This window comes from Nicotiana attenuata, unplaced genomic scaffold (assembly GCF_001879085.1).
Source record: "Nicotiana attenuata strain UT unplaced genomic scaffold, NIATTr2, whole genome shotgun sequence".
Lineage (NCBI taxonomy): Eukaryota > Viridiplantae > Streptophyta > Magnoliopsida > Solanales > Solanaceae > Nicotiana > Nicotiana attenuata.
In genome coordinates, this window is record NW_017671097.1 from 122,440 (window position 1) to 145,013 (window position 22,574).

General features: G+C 36.6%; 1 protein-coding gene across 2 annotated transcripts in view; it reads right to left on the reverse strand.

Annotated features, from left to right (window-relative positions):
- The window catches only part of LOC109205904 (exportin-7-A), a 54,939-nt gene that overhangs the window by 15,922 nt on the left and 16,443 nt on the right, over positions 1-22,574 (reverse strand). Inside the window, exons 9-25 of one of the 2 annotated variants that reach the window (XM_019368662.1) lie at positions 11,015-11,082; positions 9,171-9,257; positions 8,922-9,074; positions 8,737-8,829; positions 8,520-8,579; positions 8,321-8,424; positions 8,145-8,232; positions 7,803-7,907; positions 7,600-7,704; positions 7,476-7,528; positions 7,310-7,373; positions 7,074-7,208; positions 6,727-6,839; positions 6,529-6,622; positions 5,765-5,984; positions 1,656-1,786; positions 351-497 (exon numbers count right to left, since the gene is read on the reverse strand). In XM_019368662.1, coding sequence (XP_019224207.1) covers positions 351-497; positions 1,656-1,786; positions 5,765-5,984; positions 6,529-6,622; positions 6,727-6,839; positions 7,074-7,208; positions 7,310-7,373; positions 7,476-7,528; positions 7,600-7,704; positions 7,803-7,907; positions 8,145-8,232; positions 8,321-8,424; positions 8,520-8,579; positions 8,737-8,829; positions 8,922-9,074; positions 9,171-9,257; positions 11,015-11,082 — 1,820 coding nt within the window. Of the gene's footprint in view, positions 1-350; positions 498-586; positions 744-1,655; positions 1,787-5,764; positions 5,985-6,528; positions 6,623-6,726; positions 6,840-7,073; positions 7,209-7,309; positions 7,374-7,475; positions 7,529-7,599; positions 7,705-7,802; positions 7,908-8,144; positions 8,233-8,320; positions 8,425-8,519; positions 8,580-8,736; positions 8,830-8,921; positions 9,075-9,170; positions 9,258-11,014; positions 11,083-22,574 lie in introns of those variants that run through there. The other variant, XM_019368663.1, reaches the window with a different exon arrangement.

A 22,574-nucleotide genomic window follows, 5' to 3' on the forward strand; every position in this document is an offset into this window, starting at 1 on the left:
ATCAATGTCACTTAATTTTATAAGGATATTTTAGTCTTTTGACTTCACACTAAGGCCTTCACACTTATATTATAGTATAATTATATTAGGTCTCGCTTGTGGGCTTGATTGGGTCAAACACGTGAAATATTTTTTGCTTTTTGAGTGGTGGTGAAATTTGAACTCACAATCATTGCATGCTCAGCCACCATGTTGAAGTGTGTGACCACCTCGTATAAAGTTTAAGATGTTAGAGAAGAGCACACTTTTAATTACTTACTTGTATTATGTCTCAACACTTGCAAAGATCAAACAAATACAAAGAAATGGCATCCAACATCCCAAGGACAATGGTCGATCGCAGCACAAACCTGTGATTTGATATTTGCATCCAGAACTTTAAGTCCAGACTCAAGAGACCCAGCAATAAATATAAAGCTACTTGAGTCCAAGTTTAGTATCAAATGGATCTGGTTTTTCATCATGATTTCCAGGAATGTGAAGTAAGCTCCTGAAAGCTGTAGGATAAGACAATTCGAAGTGGTTATATTGTTAAAATGAAATGCAGACAATGTGATAATTTACAGAGGGAAAAAGAATATATACCCCTCAAAATTCGTGTAAGAGGTATGTCCACTGCTGAGGACACAATCAGGGATAAAACCACTTTTAAAGATAAACAGCTTAAACAAATTAGCTCAATTTGACACCACTGCTCATTCGAAGAATGTTGAGGCTCTAATGTTTAAGAAGCAGCAACACCGCTGATTGAACAGATAAATTTTTGCCAGAATAACAATGAGAAGGTCCACTTTAAAAAAAAGTGGTCAGTAGTTTAAAATATTTAACTCGATCATACCAATCCAAAAGAAAATGTAAGATATAGACAAAGACACAGAAAAAAATGAAAAAGGAACTGAAAAGAAAACCAAAATGATCAACTTCTTCTCTGCATCTGCTCCCCACATACACAAGACTCAAAGACGGCTTAAATCTACTCCAAGCAAACACTAAAGGCATACAAATGGTGCTCCAAACACATAAAGAACTACAAGTGGCTGCTACCAAATCCATATTTAAAGATGTATATCCTGACAAACAAATTTTAACCAACATACTTCTGCAGTTTTCATATGCTAGCATCATAGTCAGAACCAAATTGCCTAAATGTTAGTTCCAACATAATGCTCAATAGATAACAGGAGTATTTCTTTCCACCAGGATGTTGACCTCTCAAATGTCTCAGTAGTCTCTATATTTTCCCGTGTTGTAATTGTGTCACTTATAAGTATGTTTTCTTAGCTGAGCGAATGTAGACAACTCACAATAAACCATACTTTACATCTGCAACAAGCACATAGAAACTATGGGCTCAAACTTGGTGCGTATGTGAGTTGTGATGCTCCCATTCTTTTTTGGGAGTACACTCCAAAATAAGTAGAGTGCTGGCAACAAATTTTGATGTTTGTTGGGAAGTTTATATGTTCATAAATCACATAAAATATCTTTGTTCAGAGCATAAAGCAGCAGAAGGTTTTATGTTCAGAAACAAAATCAGTCTGAACATACTATTTTGTTAACATCATATAGTAAGAGGAGTTAATTCTCATGTGATAAGCATCTAATAAATAAAATACCAGCGATATTTTTGAATAAATCAGCTCTTAATATAATACCTTTCTATATGCGAGTATATCAGCCAAGGGAATAGATAGAGCCATCCTCATAGAAATGTCAAAAGCATCTGCTAGCGCTCTGTCCCCATAAATCTCAAACACCCCAAAGTTGACATAGTTACCAGCAAGTGCTACAGTGTAGAGTAAAGCATAAGCAATTACATAATGATGAAATGACGATCAATTCAGTTTTTTACATTCCCATTTGTTAACATTACATTTCCAGGGTTACTGTAGTGTTGATCAGCTAAATACACAGATGGGGAAAATACATAGTCTGCTAGGCAGAGAGCCACATATATTTTGCACAAGGGAACAGAGGGCCAAAGAGAAAGAAAACAAAGGGCTAACAGAACTTGCTTAAACAACTGTTCACTTGACTGTTAAGAACAATAAGATGGGGTGGGTAATAGAAGAAGCTACTCCTCTAAATTTACAGAGTTTAGTGGAAGAGAAGGACCCAGAATTTAAGGCTTCAATTTGGGTACACCAAAACATAATCAGACTCGGCAAGGTGTTTGGGATAAATTTTCAGGTATGCGAGAAAGAAGCAGTGTCGCTTTTCGTGAAAATTGAAAACAAGAGACAAGAGAACAAAGGGTTTCCAGATATGCAAGTGTCAGAAACTCCACGACAAAAAGGAATTAAAGAACAAAAAGGGCTGGAAATAGGAAGCAACTTCAGAAGCAATGGTACTAGAAGTAAGGGGGGCGTATGGTTATCCAGGATCAATGAAGGTAAACATTCTCTCATGGAATGTTAGGGGGTTGAATCGACATAGAAAAACAATGTTGATCAAGAGATTAATTCACAAGTGGAAAGCAGATATATACTGTTTTCAAGAATCCAAAATCGAAGGAGACATTGGAGAGATGGTAAAAGAACTGTGGAAATAATAGATGGGGGAAATATGCACAATTGGAAGCTAGTGGGACTAGAGGGGGATATTAGTTTCATGGGATGGTAAAATGTGACGGAAGACCTGATTTTATCCTGGCCTTTAAACTTAATGCAAAAACTTACTATCCTCAACCAACTAGCTGAACGGGAGGAAATACATGATCAGAGATGTCTGACTGAGGAAGAAAGACATGTTATGTCTGCTTTAGCTCCGGAATTTGAAGAGATTGCTAGAAATGAGGAGGTGGCTTGGAGGCAAAGATCTAGGGCTCTTTGGTTGAAACAAGTGAATAAAACACTATATGTTTCCACAGAACTGCAAATGCTGATAGGAGATACAATAATATTGACAAATTGAATGTAGAAGGGGAAACTATGGAGTGTCCGGCAGACATAAAAAAGGAGATTGTCACATTCTACCAAAAGCTATATTTTGAACCAAAAATATGGATGCCACAGGTCAATATCAAAAATTGTCCTATAATTTCTCCAGAAGAGAACTTAATGTTGCAAAGTCATTTTGAAACTCAGGAGATCTGGAAAGTGTAAAGGCACGTGTAGGGGACAAAGCACCAAGTCCTGATGAATATTCTATGGCTTTCTTCATTCAATGATCGGAGGTAGTGAACAAGGAAGTAGTAGCTGCAATCCAGAAATAACACGAACAGGGTGTGTTTGAAAAGAGTTTTAATGCCACCTTTGTGGCATTAATTCCTAAGAAGGTGGGGGCCAAAGAGTTGAAAGATTTCAGGCCTAGAAGTCTAATAGGAAGTGTTTACAAGATCATATCTAAATTATTGACTGAAAGACTCAAAAAAGTAGTAAACAACCAGGTGGATGCTCAACAAATGACTTTCATTAGGGGCAGACAGATAATGGATGCCCCTTTAATCGCCAATGAATGTGTAGATGCAAGATTGAAAAGCAAAGAACCTGGAATATTATGCAAACTGGACATAGAGAAGGTATATATCACTTAAATTGGAACTTTCTGTTAGATGGATTAACTGGATAAAATTTTGCATCAGTACAGTAAAGTTCTCAATTCTGGTCAATGGTTCATCAGCTTGTTGTTCCTTCTCAGAGGGGTTTGAGGCAAGGAGACCCTTTATCTCCTTTTCTCTTCATAATCGCTATGGAAAGATTGAATGATATGCTAAAAACTGCCCAATTAAACAATTGGATAAGGGGTTTTAAGGTAAATGCTAGGGCTGAGAGCAATACGGAGATATCCCATCTACAGTATGTTGATGACACTATTGTATTTTGTGAGGCTGACAGTGAACAACTGAAAGTGTTAAGGGCAATTTTATCTTGTTTGAAGCTACATCTGGATTACATATTGACTGGAACAAAAGCTTTATGTATCCAATAAATATTGTAAATGAGACGCAATGCTTGTCTAGAATTCTTGGAGGTAAAATAGGGGAGCTTCCTACCGTTTATCTGGGAGTGCCATTGGGGGCAAAGATCAAATCAAAAGGGATATGGAATGGTGTTATAGAGAAATGTGAAAAGAAGTAGACTAACTGGAAGAGTCAGTACCTATCTAAGGGGGTAGATTAACTCTAAATAACTCTATTGGATGCTACGCCCACTTACATGATGTCCCTGTTTCCTATTCCTGTGAACGTAGAGAAGAGAATAGATGCATTAAGAACGAACTACTTGTGGGAAGGGAGCTGCAATAAGAAGAAAGTACATTTAGTCAAATAGAACTCTCATACAATCAACAAGAAGGAAGGGGGGTTGGGAATAAAGAACTTGAGAACTCAGAATCAAAGCTTGATGATGAAGTGGTTATGGAGATTTTCTTAAGAAGAACAATCCTTATGGAAAGAGGTGATTAGGGAAAAGTATGGTACGGATGGTAAATGGACAACAAAATCAGTGAATGGGCCTTATGGGGTAAGTCTATGGAAATCCATCAGAAATCTATGGCGTAAATTCATGAACAAAACCAAATTCAGCGTAGGAAATGGCATGAAGATATCCTTTTGGAAGGATAATTGGTTAGGGCAAGGATCTTTGAGACAATTTTTCCTGACATCTACATCCTCAATTAGCAACAAAAAGCAACAATAGGAGAGGCATGGAATATGCAAGGGTGGAAGCTTGCTTACAGAAGACTGAGTTTTACAATATTATAGAACAGTTCAAAGGAATTTCAAACTCTGAAGACAGTATGAATTGGCAAGGAAATAAAATTGGGAAGTTCTCCGGTAAATCAGCTTATAAGGAATTCATCCTTTCCATGAATCAAGTCGGTTGTTGGCCATGGAAACTGATTTGGAAAGTTAAAATTCCATAAAAAAATTGCTTGCTTTACTTGGTTGATGGCAATGGAGGCGGTGTTGACACAGGACAATCTAGTCAAGCGAGGATATCAATTATGCGCTAAATGCTACTTATGTGGAGAGGAGGCAGAGTCAATTAGTCATTTAGTCATCTCTTTTTACACTGCAGGTTGACTGCTTAACTATGGAGATTTATCAACTCAAGGGGTATTATGTGGACTATACCAAGAATAATTCCTGAAGTTCTTACATGCTGAAATAGAGATGGTAATTTGTCTAATCAGAAGGAGAGATGGAGGAGTCCCTGCTTGCATCTGGTGGATAATTTGGGAAGAGAGAAACCAAAGATGTTTTGAAGACAAGTACAATCATGTCCAGAATATGAAGATGAAGTGTCTATTGCTGTTCTACTTTTGGTGTAAAAGAAAACTTTTAGAAAACCATGAGTCTATTTTTGATGTTTTAGATTCCTTGCGAGAAGAACAAGGATTAGGAGTCTTTCTTCCTCTCCTATGTAATTATGGGATGTGTAGTCTTTATTAATATACAATATGTTACCTTCTCAGAGAAAATATCCTAAAATTCCAAGTTAATAGAAATATCAACTTTATGAAATATACTAATTCTTATTCAGAGAAATAAAAACAAAAATAATAAGCTACTCTACTGGAGTTTATCACAGTAAGACAAAAGAGGGGGGAAACAAGGCAACATAAAACAGAAGTAATGGGCTTCGTAACTCTTCTCCTAGGCATGAAACTTAACAGTCAGAGAAGATTAGTCTTACGAGCAAACAACAAACAGGAAGCCTTCCATTTCAAGGGCCATACACAGGGAAATCTAGAATATATCCAAAATATTTTTTTTGAGAATGAATATAACCAAAATATTGTAGAAGCTAAAAATTCCTACCTCTCGAAAGAATAGTCAAAGAAATCCAAATACCCTTGTATTTGAACTGATACATATCCACGTGACTAGGCAGAGAGAGAATTCTGGATCCATATGCAACAATTAATTTGCTGACTTCTCGAAAAAGAAGAATGCCATTGGGAGATGAGATTTCAAAATTCAGTCGTTGGGACTTGTTCAGCACAAACTCGGCTATGAATTTAAGCAGCGGTGTTGTCACCTATTCCATACATTAAAAAAAAGGAGACACAATTATATTAGCTTTACAGGAGAAGAAAACAAAAGTCTCCAGTGTGCACCAAAGCACAAGCACTTTCTAGGGATCAACTACTCTGTTTTTTTTTTTTTATAATTATAATGTGCTAAGATCAGAGTGAATGAAATAGCAATAGAAAAATATCTTAAATTTTAAGGGAAAATTGCCCCCTACAAGTTGATATCACAAAAGTTACTTTTTTTGTTTTCAATATTTGTTAGATCTCCTGCAAGGGAAAAAAGTTTCAACAATCTGGTACGCTTCATCTCACCAGCATGTAAACCCATATACACAAATGTTCTTTATCCAGGACTGACACTGCAAACAGAGTAGCTCATTCTTGTATTGGCAAGTAAATGTCAAGAGAGAAATATATATGCACAGCATATATTTGGATGTGCTTCCATTGGGTACGAATTCTATGGAAGAATGTATGTAAAGGGAAAACAGAACAGTAGTAAAGATTTAACAGTAGAAACTCTAATGCTCTTTAACGATTAAATCTCACCTCTGGAGTGTCTGCCCATATTCTTATGGCCTTAAGAAGAAGGGGAATATGTGCTGGATATAACCAATCAAATAGGAAACCATAGGTTCTTCGGCTGTTGAACAGTAGGAATAGGAGGACAAAGATGAAGTGAAAGCATTTGAAACAATCAAGTCTTATGCCTCAACAGGAAAAATTCATATTCACCATGCTACTAACCTACTTGTAGCCATTGCAATTCCTCTGAGATCCCTCATCAACCCAATTAATGCTTGCTTAACATCATCAGTGCGAAACAAGGCATCCAGAATCAGTTCCAAACTCAGCAAGACCTTTTATTGCATCATTACCGCTCAACTCATCAGTGTGAGGAACAGAAACATAATTACAGCTTCTGAACTTTTACAATAAGGCGAATGACTAGGAGCAGTTTATTCATGGAAAAAAGAGTTGAGCAACTTCTGGTGCAATTAAACAAAAACAATGAGGTAAAACTCTTTCGCATACTATTCATGGTGGTAAGACAATAATAAGAAAGTTACGTAATTATTGCTCCAAACACACACCTGTAGAAGTGGATCCATTGATGCTTTAAATTTCAAAAAGCTATCTTCCATAAAGATCAACAAGCCAATAATATAGTAAAAGGTAGTTCTACTACGAGAGCACCTGAAGTCCCCCAAAAACGGGAATTCTTCCCTCTAAATATGAAAAATTTAAAGTATTAGTCCAACCAAAGCTACAAATGTTTAGGAATCAGCAGAAAAGAGAGCAATGTACCTCAGCTATAAATGATACTTACATTACGATTGGATATTATTAATTGAGTAGTATCCAACTTTACAAGAAGCTTTGCAGTCATATATCTGCCAAACCAAGAAGCTTAAAGTAATTAGAATAGAACAAGGAGATGCCTCAACTCTAATAATTGGTGAAAAACTCGAGAAGAAAAGTAAGATGATACTTGCCCAGATGCCATTTCCAACATGAGATTCAGTGTTTGACTGATAACTTCCTCGCTCTAATGAAAAAGAAGAGATATAATGATTCATGATCATGGCAAAATCACAAAAAATCAATTATGACAATTACCTCTCCATAAAACTTAAGATTGGTTGCTATCTTCCCAACAATGACATTCAATATTAGCATATGATCATGGAGCCCAAGAAGCTCAGCCAATTTAGCATATAGTTGCTGTAGAGGAATAAATGGATTAAATACCCAGCAAGAGAAATGACAATAGAAAGTTTTTGGCACTTGGGTACCACAGCAAACAAATTTCAATTGTGTACCTTAGATGAATGTATTGCCTGATCTCCAACATACGACTTTCTAAAGTTCTGGAAGAAAACAAGAATAGCTAGATCAAGGCGCTGTTTGCTCGTTTCTGCATATCTCTGCATTATATCAAGGATAAATGACATAAACGATGATGTCAGAATCAACCCAATATATACAAGTTTGATCAAGTTCCAAGAAAAGAAAAAGAATAAAATGCTTGAACGTGTAAACGAGGATGTGCTATTGACACAATAGAGTTTCACCTTTATTTTAGTTCAGGGAATGTGACAGTAACTTTTCTACATTTCAGAGTTATAAGAGTGCCAAAGTATAGGGAGGAAATTTGAGTGAACCTGACTGCGTAAACCACTATCAGTAACATTTATCAGCCGCAGTACGCGTGCTGAAAGTTCTGCATCAAGGATTTCTTGAGATTCCCCACTAAAAGTAGAAACAAACATGAGAGAAAATTAGGAGAATGTGAACCTAAAACAACACAGCTAAAATAAGTAAATAAGCTTGGCAATACCTGTATCCACTAAGTTGCTTAGTCTTAACAATAGCTGCAATTATGTGAACTATCCAAGCAAATTTTGTTTCCACCACCGTAAGAACCTGGGGATCAGCGGATTCCTGTTTCAAACAGAAATAAATGTATCACTGCAAACACATAAGCTTCATTAGACCTTAAACCCTTAGAAATAATAAAACAAAAAATCTAAGCATACCATATACATCTGCAGTAGAGGATCAGTAATCTGCATAATGTATGAGCTACAACTCTCATACTGTGTCAAATTAACTCAAATTAATCCAAATTCAGCAATTTCAGTAAGTCAAAAGCCAACAGTAATAGCAAACATTGAACTTAAATGAATTAGAAAGTCAAGCAACTTTCAGAACATTTTGATAATCTCAAGAGTGTAAATACTTTAGAGTCTGAACCTGAAATCTGCAAAGATAAGGAAGACAATCAAGCTGATCTTGAAGAAGGTCAACATTGTCAAGGGGGTTCTCTGAGAGATCAGAGATTTCTCCCTGCAACACAAAATAACAGAAAGTAAATCAAAACCACAACTTAACATGAAACTCTTGATGCAACCTCACTTGCAAAAACAATACAGTGCAACCTGAAAGGAACCAAATCTTGATGTGATAAAACTTTTCACAATCTCTGGTACAAATTCACTAAGCAGGCTTGGTGTGTCTCCCTTCAAATACGGCACAGATGAAACCAATCTAGACCACAGTCCAAGAAGGTAGTAAACACTACTGCTAGCCCACTGATCATGAGAAAAACCACAATCAGAAATTTCAGACAAACAGAGTTAAGATTAGTGATCAAAAGCTGTTCTCGAACCCAGTAACAAGGGGTTGACCTGCCAAGACTGCAAAGATCTCAAAGTGAATTCGGCAACCAGACGTATCCAGTCCCCATAACTTTCCACATTGACAAGCTCCGATAACTGCAATAGCAGTATCAAAATCACAGAAAGAAGGCACATCAAACACATTGCAGGAATCAATAAAAGGAAGTTGAAACAAAATATTTTGACCTGGCCAGACTTGAGACAAATGGCAAATTCGGCAATGAGCATGCTAGTTAGAAGCAAACTTTAGATCAAGCAAAATATCCATGAATATATCCTAATGAAGGCTCTGATGTGGTTGACTGTAATTGAAGAAATAGTACTACCAACTTGTTCAGGTTATGGGCCTACAATTGGCTTACGAAACACAAGATTCTTCGTCTTTACACTCCATAACCACTAGCAGCTACTTATAAAATGAGGCAATTACTTATTCCTCGGTCACTGATTGATACATTATAAACTCATGCCGACTCTCAAACTTTGAGATCTGTGAAACTTAAGGTTGAGCAGGAATCTTACAGTTATAATTTGGAAAAATTGTACATATTGTAGCCTAAACTACCAACTCTATTGGAGCAAGAAGCTCTAAACTCCTTTGATGCCAAAGTTATGAAATGAGATTGTAACTGGTCCTAACTTAGCTAAACTTGGTAAGTGATTTAGTACAATAAAAATATCAACATACGGAATCAACGTGATCAAACGAACAATGAACTAACACAGAATAACACTATATTATTTGCAGGGGCGGATTTAGGGGGTGGAAGGGGGTTCACCCGAACCCCTTCGCCGAAAAATTACACTGTATATATAAGGCAAAATCTGTTTTTTACCTCTATATATTAAGTTTTGAACCCCCTTAACACAACTCAAAAGTGTAGCTTAGAGGTCAAAGGGGTTCAAAACCTTTCTAAGGTCATAGGTTCAATTCCCACTAGCTACAAATTTTTTTTTGAACCCCTTTCGCGAAGATCCTGCCTCCGCCACTGATTATTTGGTGTTCGTGTGAAAATCTTCTAACGACATCACATCTCCAAGCAGCTTACCAAGAATTTTAGACAAGGTTCAAACAGTGTAGAGAATTAAAAAATGATGGACAGTGTCATGAAAACATGATTATATGGGTAGCAAGAAGCGCTTATGCCCCGACCATGGGGCCTTTATGGGAAGAGTCAAGCCCAAAAGGAACAGCACATCCCTATTTCAAGTGCAACGTTGTACCGACTGATGTTATTATGTCTTTTATTTTTAATAAGAGGAAGTGAAAACAACATACTTCACTTCAAATGAAGTTCTTCAAGGTACAAACGTCATCTTTCTGGTACAGTTGTTACTGCACTAATCTTCAAGGACCCGCTTGACCACTACTCTAAAGCCATTGTATTTGTCAAGTGGGTCAACATGTATTATAGATAACCTTTTCTAACAACAATTAAGTTAAAAATACAAATAGTGAAATTTTACGATAAGTGGGTTGAGTGAATCCCCTTTGTTGAACGTAGATCCCCCCTTGGCTTTAATATACTAACCTAATGAAACTTTCCTCTCTTCTCTTATTCACGACTCTAAGCAAACATGGACATACACAAAGGAAATTCCGAAGTTTACAAGATATAATGTCAAAACACTATTCAGTTGAGAATGCATAATGAAGAAAGTGAGAAAACACCATCTTAGAGTCATACATACATAAAAGTCATCTATGTACATCAACAATGCCTCAATTCAAAGCGAGTTAGGTCAGCAATATGAATCCTCACAAATGAATTTAAATCTATGTGGATGCCTAGCACTAACTTTTCATATTATCAAGAAAAAGAAGGTAAGGGAGCAGAGGCTTCAATTCATACCTGATAATTGACTTTAAAACGTCCAAGAAGCCGACAGAACTCATGATAATTATCGTGATGAGCCAGACCTGTTCCAGGAAGGGGGAATGGAGAATCGTTTCATCAGATTCTCTAGCAGAACATAGGAAATGAAACACTTTAAAACAACATCCGCTTGCTCAACCTAATTGATGCTAAATCAATAGAAATCAACTTATGTTCATTTTCCTTTCTCCAACCCTCACCCCATATCAAAAGCTAGGAGAAAAATGTAACTCCCTCCGTCTCAATTTATGTGATAGTGTTTGACTGGACACGGCATTTAAGAAAGAAAGAAATAAAGAAAGGTTTTCCAAACTTGTAGTCTAAAACAAGTCATAGATATTTGTGAGGCTATATATCATCTCATCCAGGATAAAAGGAAAGTTTAAAGTTAAACTGTTAATAAATATAGAAAGGTGTCATTCTTTTTCGGACGGAGGGAGTAACAAACTCAAAAGACCTACCTGATCTAGTAAGTGTACTGCATCCATTGATAATTACAAGTAAACAGAAAAATACAGTAGCATGATTGCATAAAATGAGACCTGCTGCTTTGTGCATGTTTATCGTTGACTTGTTATGGATATTTAACATTGTTAGTTATAGATTTCTTTTAAGAGCTTATTGACAGAAATTAGCAGTTCGATTGGCTTGTGTATCTGTTCGATTGGTGTGTTGTTTTGGGGTTTAACTCAAAGATGATATAACATCTTATTTTGGATGAATGGTGGAACCTTATTAAAATAAGGCTTCCAGGGGATGCAACAGATACAAAAAAATGCTCCTAATAAAAACACGAGGAAAATCTTTAAATTTGCATAAGCCCTTTTTCCAAAAATATTTGGTTGACGTATAGTGGTTGAAAAACTATTGCAACGGAAACTTTAAAGAATCAATATGATTTCAATTAGCCCCAATTTATCAAATTCAGACATAAACTTCCATTCTATTGACAATCACTTGTCAAGAATGGAAGGTTTTTCTCCAAACCAACATCATAAAAGGGAGTTGGTGCTCTGCAACAGGTCCTTGTTCTGCTAGAAACTATATTAAGTTTATGCATCATCTCTATCTCAAAACCTGAATTCTATTCTTTTAATTTTAGAAAGACAACCTACCTGGATTCTATTCAACTGTGAACTTCTTAAATCCCAATGAAACCTTCCAAATTAAACAGGGAAATTGGCGCCGGAATAAAAGGGCGTCTTTTGAAGGTACTGAAATGACCTCATAAGTTACTAGAAAGCACATCTCCCATAGAGAGGCCAGTGCAGATATACCTTGGAGCCAGTGGTGCCTGAGAACCCATGCATACTACGCACCCATGTTTTCAAATGAGTTCTTAGTTCACTGGATGAACTTTTGCCATAGGAAGATCGAGCCTCATTTAGAGCATTCTTTTGTATTTTTTTCCCTGTTCACAGGCAAGCGCCATTCTCTCATGTTTGTTTCCTTTTTCCCCTTTGAATCTTTCTTCTCATCCTTTTTCCATGTTTTTTACCTGTTTTTCTTTCCAAAACCAAGCAGCCCTATAGCCTGTTTGGCCAAGCTTCTTTTTGGCCAAAAGTGATTTTTTCCAACATTAAGATGTTTGGCCAAGCTTTTAGAAGGAAAAAAGTATTTTTGAGTAGAAATAGAAGCAGCTTTTGAGAAGTAGAAAAAAGTAACTTCTTCCCATAAGCAATTTGGAGAAAATCACTTTTGAAAAAAATACTTAGAAGTATTTTTTAAAAACTTAGGTCGAAAAACAATTGCTGCTCAAAAGTGCTTTTCAAATTAATTAGCAAAAAACAAACTGCTTCTCCCCAAAATTATTTTTTTTGAAAGTACTTTTCAAAATAAGCTAATTTTAGAAGCTTGGCCAAACAGGCTAATCTCTTTCTTTTTTCTTTTTTTAAAAAAATTTTCCCTCTTGAAAAGGATTTAGCATCATACATTGATAATATATTAGTTAAAAGATGTTTACATTATCACTATAATTTTACTGTTTTGACAGGTTACTTACCATTATAGGTTACCAATCAAATGGTTGTAGTGAGAAATTACCTATAGTTAACCTTCAAGCAGCTTAATTTGATAATACTTACTTATATCTTTCAATTGTAAAGATTAAACTGTTTTGCAAAACCGATACGACTATTCTCCCATACCTTTCATCAACTACCAAGCCCTAACATTAGTGACTTTCATTAGCTTGGAAATTGCTAGAATCACAAATTGTCAGTTGTGACTCGTCCCTCTTCCGTCATCAGCAGTGGTGCGCCCATCTTCTTAAAATCCTGGATCTGTCTTTGAGAGAGGCCCTTCTAGAGGCAAGTATTATGTCAACTAATTAGTTGTGGATTGTGACGGCCAGCTTTGGTATTTGTGGATTAGCATCCTTGTTTCTAGATTAAAAAAATGAGCTTCTTCCTTAACTATGGTTGTCCAAATCAGCTTGCGCGCACCTCAGTTATTCATCGGATACTTGCTACCTCCCATCAACACAAATAAATTATGTCTACTAAGGCTTAGGCAAATTTGGAAGAAATCACTTAGAATTTTGCCTCTGCTGGGATTTGAATCCTGATCTTTAAGCTTTGTATACCACTTCATTAACCACTAGGTCACACCGTTGGTGCATAAAAAAGGAGCATTAAAATGACTATCGGTACCAAGATTACAAATGAGCATCTTTGGTAGGAAGCTAAATAAGGAGGAAAATTGCGATACTCGGAGGTGAAGGAGGAGTTAACAATGATGTAATAGCTCAAAAGACTAGTTGGAGAAAAAAATTGAAAGCACTTTGGTTCAAATGTAGGCTACTCCAATAGAAAGTTACTCCACAGGTTGACAAAGTTACTCCATAGGTTGACAATAGCTAATAGAAGAAGGATGAAGGAACAATAGTGGACTATTCTTCTAATTAATACAAGAGGAGAGGAATTGGAGACCTACTCCAAGCGCGAAAAAGTTTAGCCAAATAGTCTCATGGTCACCCGGTCAACGGAAGCACTTCCGCTTTTCCGATAGCAGATCACCTATACTGTTCATTTCGGTGATGGAAGCAATAAGAAAGATGATGGATATAGCAGTTGTAGGCAGCTCACTAAAGGATTCAATCCAGGCTTAAGGACCAATGGAAATGCCAGAGTTTTTCATGTACTATTCACGGATGAGACCCAGAGAGGCAGAGATACTTCAGCTTTTCTACTTGAGACAGGTCCTAGTATAGTTTCAAGCGTTGTCGAGATTGAAAATCAATCCTCAAAAGTGCGAGACCATTCTGGTAAGAGGTGACCAACATTGAGCAATTAAAGAATTGGAGCACTCCCAACAACTTCCTAGAACTACCACTAAGAGCATCAAACAAGGACTCTTCGGCTTGAAATGTTGTGACTTGTGATTGAAAGAGTTGAGAAGAGATTAGCAGGGTGACAATATAGGTACTAGTCATAAATGGGTAAGGACGTCATGATCAAAATCATATGATCAATTGTTTCCATATATTACATGTCTTTCATGCCTACACCAACCAGCTATAACGGAGAAATTTCAACAAACTTTCTTGTGGAATATGAACAAAGGGACAAGGGAGCTTCATTTGGTAAGGTGACAACGTTGTTACATTCCCTATTTGGCACGAAGGCATCAAAGTAAGAGACTTGAAAGTCTTCCACGGAGCTTTAGTTGGAAAGTAGCTGCGGATGTTTGGGAACAAGGAGAATGTATTATGGAGGACAATGACGGTGAACAAGTATGATATACTCAAAAGGGGTTTCAAGAATTAAGGAGTTTGGAGAAGCATCATGAGGAATAGGACTTCACCGGAAATGTCACTTTCAACGTTGGCAACGGATACTCAAATAGGGTCAGCTTTTTGAAGCACAAATGGAGGTGTGAAGAAACTTTAAGGACTCATTTGGATGGATGGATTGAATAAAATCATGATATAAAATTTGATATTATTTTATCAAGTGTTTGGTTAGTCTTTTAAGTCCTGCATCACTAATCCCGGGACTACACTAAATTGTGTATTACTTTATACCAAATTTAACATCGAATGACAATAAATGGATTAAACACCAAAAGACAAAACTACCTTTATCTTTTCCTCAAATTCATCATCGACACCCTTTTAATTTTAATAAGGCTAAAAATAACTCCATATTATAAATTTTACCCTATATATTTAGTACAAAGAGCCAAACACCCAAATAGAAAATAATCTCATCATTGCTAATCCCAACATTATTAATCCTTGTATTATGATCCCTACATTATTATTTATTACTATTGTTTTTTCTTTTACTTTGGTTACCTTATTATTTTTTCTGTCAATACATTAGAGCCGTTAGGTTGAGAAGCAAGTTATGTGGATTAGTTGTGTCCGGATTAGTAATGCATGAATTATAACGTAGGAATTATAATACAAGAAATTAGAATACAGGGACTAAATTAATAATTGTCTAACCTATATGTATTTATCAATTATATGTTAAACAACAACAACAACAACCCATTAAAATCCCACTAGTAGGGTCTGGGGAGGGTAGTGCGTACGCAGACCTTACCCCTATCCCAAAGGAGTAGAGTAGCTGTTTTCGAAAGACCCTCGGCTCAAGAAAAGAAAAAGACAAAAAGAAATAATATTAGTATCACTACAGAAATCATATAAAGAATAGGAACAACATGAAATCCAGAAGAAAGATGCAAAGCAAAAGCGATAGCTAGTAAATATGTCCTGCACTGAAAAGCGAAATAGTAAATAAAATAATAAATAAATAAATAAAAACCTACCAGACTAGTCTCACAAAGATACGAAGGTAACACTCAACTACCTCCTAACCTATAACCCTAATACTCGACCTCCACATCTTCCTATCAAGTGTCATGTCCTCGAAAATCTGAAGCCTCGTCATATCCTGCCTGATCACCTCTTCCCAATACTTCTTAGGCCGCCTTCTACCTCTTCTCGTGCCCTCCATGACCAGTTGCTCGCACATCCTTACCGGAGCATCTGGGCTTCTCCTCTGAACATGCCCGAACCATCTGAGCCTCGCTTCCCGCATCTTGTCATCAATGGGAGCCACGAGCACCTTCTCCCGAATATCAACATTCCTAATCTTATCCATCCTAGTGTTCCCGCACATCCACCTCAACATCCTCATTTCTGCTACTCTCATCTTCTGGATATGTAAGTTCTTAACAGGCCAACACTCAGCCCCATACATCATGGCCGGTCTAACCACCGCTTTATAAAACTTACCTTTGAGTAGTGGTAGCAGTCTCTTGTCACACAGGACTCCAGATGCTAACCTCCACTTCATCCATCCTACTCCAATACGGTGTGTGACATCCTCGTCGATCTCCCCTCCCCCATGGATAACCGACCCCAAGTACTTGAAGTTGCCTCTACTTGGGATGACCTGTGATTCAAGCCTCATATCCACACCCACTTGCCCCGGCTCAGCGGTAAACTTACACTCCATGTATTCCGTCTTCGTCCTGCTCAGCTTGAAACCCTTAGACTCAAAGGTCTGTCGCCAAACCTCCCGCCTCTCGTTGACAATTATATGTTAAAGTCACCTAGAATATCCCAAATAGAGACATCATCCTTGAGCGAATTAGCCAACTTTTAAGGTTCTCTTTTTTCCTTCAACTTCTTTTAGTGAGATACATGGTGGATAAGTACAGAAAGGTCACTTTAGAATGTTAGTAAAAATCATACTTTTTTGTTTAACCTACTTGTTATCTATGTCTATCTTTATAAATCTAGCTACCTATATGTCTGGTATTCTAAAAGCACGGAACTTTTATGCGAAATATTCTCGTTTTTTGCCTTTAGGAAAAAATTTCACATTAGACAATGTTATCATTTAGTTTTGAGGATTGTGTATGACTTTTAAGTTAGCTGAAGTTTTGGCCATTAAATATTTTCTTAATTATTTGAACTATATAGAAACTTCAAATATTCAAGAATTAAAATCGGGTAAGATGGTTAGCTATAAAGCTTGATTTTATGGTACGTTCATTTTTTATTTACAAATTACAATTAGCAATCAAAACTCAAAATTCAATTTTCACACTTTATTTATCTATCAATATTTATACAATTACACAAGAAGGAAATTTCAACACAAAATATTGATTGACTTTCTTACTCTTCGTAAGTAAATTCGATATTCGACAAAACTCTAGATTTTTAGGACTTCATTATTTAGTTTGTTCGTCGTTTGGCCTTTAATTGTTTCTTCCTTTGTTGAGTTAACTAAATCGTATTATTATTCACCGTTTTCAAGAATTTACATTTTTTTTTATTTTAATTTCATCACACAATCATATTATTTAATGCTAATATTCATGTAATTTCCTCAAAATTATATACTCACTGACATAGGGTACACACGCAAAGCGCATATCCTAAAACTAGTCCTACTAAAACAAGAATCAAATTACTAGGAAACATGAAATAAGAAATCCTAATCTATAACGAAAGAAATCTTAATCTTGAATGGATTCTTAAACTTATTAAATCTCTTGAAATACTTGGGCCTCAATTGAATTAAGGCTAATTAGCTTAAGCATTTTAAATTTGTGGCCCAATTGTCCAAATCTATTAGCACGTTCATGAGCCCAATAAGACTCCATTATTGTAAAAAAAACATGGTCTCTATGTGTGCTTCTCTAGCATCACGATTTGAGCTTGTATGTTCATCAAGTGGCGTTGCTCATTGGATGTAAATACACATTGATATATGCAAAGAAGCCTTTTCTTCTAAAAGCTTCATGATATCATAGTCATTGCTACTTTTTTAGGTGAGTTTTCTCCCTCGCTAGGGTTCCATATAAGTATCAAGAGGTCGAGTTTTTCCTCCCTCCTTCATTGTCATTGCCATAACAGCGACGGCTTGCGTAGAAACTTCAAACCGTTTGTTTTTTGGCAAATACTATCACCACCACATGGCTTCTAACCCTCGGGCGACCAAATCCCAGAAAGTTGTTCCGGCAAAATCACAGCCATGCTTCGTCACGTGCCTTTTGAAGTTTCAGCGCCGGCAACGCGTCAGATCGACGCGCCGTCACATGAAGACTTTTTCAGCCACCTTCTGAAGCAGATTTTTTCACCTTGGAATTCGTCCATTTGTTCCAACCCTACCCAGCAAGTTTCAGAAATTTCTAAACATCAAAGGTCATTTTCTGGCGTATCAGATCCTTTGTTTTTCAACTCTGAAAAACAGGTTAGTTGACTCTTGAGATACTAAAAGAAATTTCTCTCTGGTTGAAGAGATGGACTTTATTTGTTCATGCTATGGCGGATACAAAGGCGGTAGATATTAACTCCCTTTCAAAAGTCAGTGCTGTGAAACTAGATGGCGCTAGCACGTATCTTGTTTGGTTAAGATCATGTTTGAGTTTTATTAAGTCTAGAATATTGCTTGATTATATTACTTGGAAAAAAGAAAAAGAAAAACTGATTCTAACTATGGTCTATGGGATTCTGATAATTCCCTTTTTATGCATGGCTTTTGAATACTATACACTTCCGAATTTCTAAGCAATATTTATTGCTTGATACTGGGGAAAAGATCTCGAATTCTACCAAGCGTCCGCTTACTAGAGGTGGGCATCGGTCGATTCGGTTCGGTTGTGAATGTTATTGGTTCGTCATATCGGTTATCGGTTTATAAATATACTAAACCGATAACCGAACCGATAAGATATCGATTATCGGGTATCGGTTAGTCGATTATCGATCCTTATCGGTTCGGCTATCGGTTTACCCGATAAGAATAAAAACTATCCAAAAAATTCATGTTTTTATCATAGAAATCATGATCATACTATTAAGAGAAAGGAATTGAATTTTTGCTCTTAAGAAAAGAGGGATTAAATTTCAACTTAAATAAAACTTTCTTTGCATTTGAAAATCCCAATAAATGATCTCAATTTTCAAAGTTATAAGTTAATAGGAGTAAGGGATAAACCATTCAACAATCTAATCTCACTAACTATATCACGGCGGGCGGGCATAATTCACAGAAAAATAATAAAAATCCTAATATTATAAATACTAAAGAATAAGTGCAACAAAAGCAACAAATAGAAAAACTAAAAATCTGAACAATTAATTCTCTAAAGTTTAAAACTAAAAATCTTAACTGAAAAATTAAAATGAGAAATTCAGAAAAGTTTAAAACTTACTCTAAGGATTAAGGTCAGAAGATGAAGAGTAACTACCGAGAGAATAGAGAGAATGAGAGAATGAAGCCATAAGGTGGTTTTATATACAAAATGGGTAATATTATAATTTTTTTAAAGCTTATTGGGCTATCGATTAAACCGTTAATAAGATTGGGCACACCGAGACCCGAACTGATAACCCATTAGTCAAATAACATTAAACCGTTATCGAACTATTTACCCAATGACCCGATACCGATAACCCCAATAGCATTTTATCGATTCGGGCTATCGGTTATACCCGATATATGCCCAGCCCTAGCACTTACTCTCACGAGGGAAATGATGCGCGAATCTTTGAAATTCGAAATAAGATTCATGCCACTGATCACTATTCCGAGTTAAATGGGTTATGGCAAGAAAATGACTACTACCAGGATCTCCAAATGATGTGTACTGATGATGTAGTTCTTTTTCAAAAATTGATTGCTAAGAAAAAGGTATACGATTTTCTAGCCGATATGAACCAAAAGTACAGTCAAATCAAGGTTTAAGTTCTTGTAAAATTCTTTTTCCTTCTCTTGAGGATGTTCAAGAGGAAAAAAGCCGACGAGGGGTCATGCTTTATTTAGCATCAACCAAGAAGTGTGGGTTAACTGTGTCTCATGAGCAACCAAAGGCATTCACTTATGATAAAGATCACTTGAACTGTGATTATTGTGCCAAGCCAAGGCATATAAAAGAAACATGTTGGAAACTACATGCTAGACCAACCAAGGTCGTGGAAGGAAACGTGTAGGTCCATCACGAGGTCAGGCTAATATTGTAATAAATGTAGAGACATACTGAAAACCGTTTCTGGAGAAGCTGTCTTCAGCCGAAGTTCAGCATCGACGCCATCTCCTGGACAAACTTGACTCTTCTAATGGTGACACTTCCAATTACGTGCAGACAGCTATTGCCTTTAATGCTCATCTTAATTCTTGAATTATTGATTCTGATGCGAATAGACACATGATAGGTTCGTCCAAAGGCTTTCAAAACTACTGTCCTAGCTTTTGCAAATCCCAAATAGAAGCAAGCTATAATTGAAGAAATGAAGGCCTTGTAAAGGAATAAGACTTGGGAACTTGTCACTTCACCACCAGATAAGAAGTTGGTTGATTGCAATGAGTCTTCATTGTGAAACAGAAGTTGATGGGTCGATTCAAAGATTCAAAGCAAGATTAATGGCTATAGGATCCACTCAGACTTACGTAGTGGATTTATCAAGAGACATTTTCTCCTGTTGCTAAAATAAATACTATGAGAATTCTTTTGTCTTGTGCAACTAATCTTGATTGGGACGTACAACAGTTTGATGTAAAGAATACATTTCTTCGGGGAGACTAAGAAAAAGAGGTATATATGGATATTCCTCCTGGATTTGACCCAGAACAAAGTTAAGGAAAGGTGTGCAGACTAAAGAAATCCTTGTGCGGATCGAAGTGATTTGACAAATTCTGTAAAGCGATAATCTCCTTCGGTTATCAACAAAGAAATTGTCATACCCTCTTCATAAGACATCAAAAGGATAAACTCACTCTTCTCAGTTTATGTGAGAAGAGATGACAAAGAAGAGATGACCCGATTGAAGAAGTTATTAGCATAGGAATTTGAGATCAAGGATCTAAGAAAATTGGAATACTTCTTGGGAATTGAGGTTGCTAAATCAAAAAGAGAAATCTTTATCTCTCAAAGAAAGTATATTCTAGATCTCTTGAAAGAAACTAGTATAACATGTTGCAGACCAACAGAATCGCCCATTTAAAGCAATCACAAGTTACAAACAGGAGTTGGAGAGTCATTTGATAAGGAGAGATATGAGAGGTTGGTTAGAAGAATCATTTATCCCTCACACTAGACCAGACATAGCATATTCTATCAGTTTGGTGAGCCACTTCATGCATGATCCATGAGATCCTCATATGCAAGTTGTCTTTCACATTTTTCGGTATCTGAAGTCTGCTTTGGGAAAGGTCTGCTTTTCTCCAAACATGGCCACTTCCAGGTAGAAGCCTTTACAGATGCAGATTGGGTTGGATATCTAAGTGATAGAAGATCTAGAACTTGATTACTTGGAGAAGCAAGAAGCAAAGTGTAGTTACTAGATCAAGTGCGGAGGCAGAATATAGAGCTCCGGCCCAGGGTGTCTGTGAACTTTTGTGCTACATAAGCTATTAAAGGAATTGAGATTGTCCGAAAAGAGAAACTTTCCCTGTATTGTGCTAATAAGGCTACAATCAGTATAGCTCATAACCACGTTCAGCATGACCAAACGAAAAATGTTGAAATCGATCGACACTTCATCAAAGAAAAGATCATAACTAACATCTTGAGTTTGCTTCATGTATCATCTGAAAAACGGCTAACTGGTGTATTTACAAAAGGCCGCAACAAACAAACCTTTTGAGGGGGGAGTGCTTACTAGCTTGATTGTAGGAGCCCTAATTGTAGGAGATTAGTTTTTTTATTCAAATTGATCTGCTGTGATTTTGTAATTGATTGTAACTGATTTCTTTTCCTTAATTAGTCATATGACATCCAGTATAAGTAGTCTTGCTCTTTGGATGTAAATACACACTCATATATAAAAAGATGCCTTTTCTTCTTCTAAAATCTTTAATACGTGACGAGGAGAGACGCAAATCACCTTCTAATGCACGACTGGTTCGCTATCCATATGTGGTAGACATTCCTTAACTTGTTACAATAAGACATGCCAATTTCAGTGAGGATGTGATGCACAATTGGGCATTCAAAAGGGAAGCAGGAGAAGTACCTGGATTGCAGCTCCCCTAGGGAAAGGAATACAAGAATTTTTTTAGGGGAAATATGACTTTGTACATATCAGGGGCATGCCCTTTATGTTTAATAAAATTGGAGCACCCAAGAAATTCATGTTAGTACAGATGACATGTGTCATTTTCAAGGAACTATATCTAGTAGGTTCCCATGTTAGGCACTCTATAGATGGGGATTCTAACACCAAAAGATACATTTGCCTCAAAATGGATTCAAGAGGGATAAGCATAGTGGAAGTTTGATTTTAGGCTTTTGGAGGTCTAATATAGATATCCTCCGGCAAAACCAGGACAAATATGTGCAAATTCAATGGCCAAGCAGAGTTAGATATGATATTATCACCCTAGATTTACAACAAAAATATACTACAACAACAACAAAACCAGTATATTCCCACAAGTGGGGTCTGGGAGAGTAATGCGTACGCAGACCTTACCCCTACCTAGTGAAGGTAGAGAACTTGTTTCCAATAGACCATCGGCTTAGAAAGAGTGAGAAGAAGAAGAAGAAAGAAAAATAAGAAGGGGGGGGG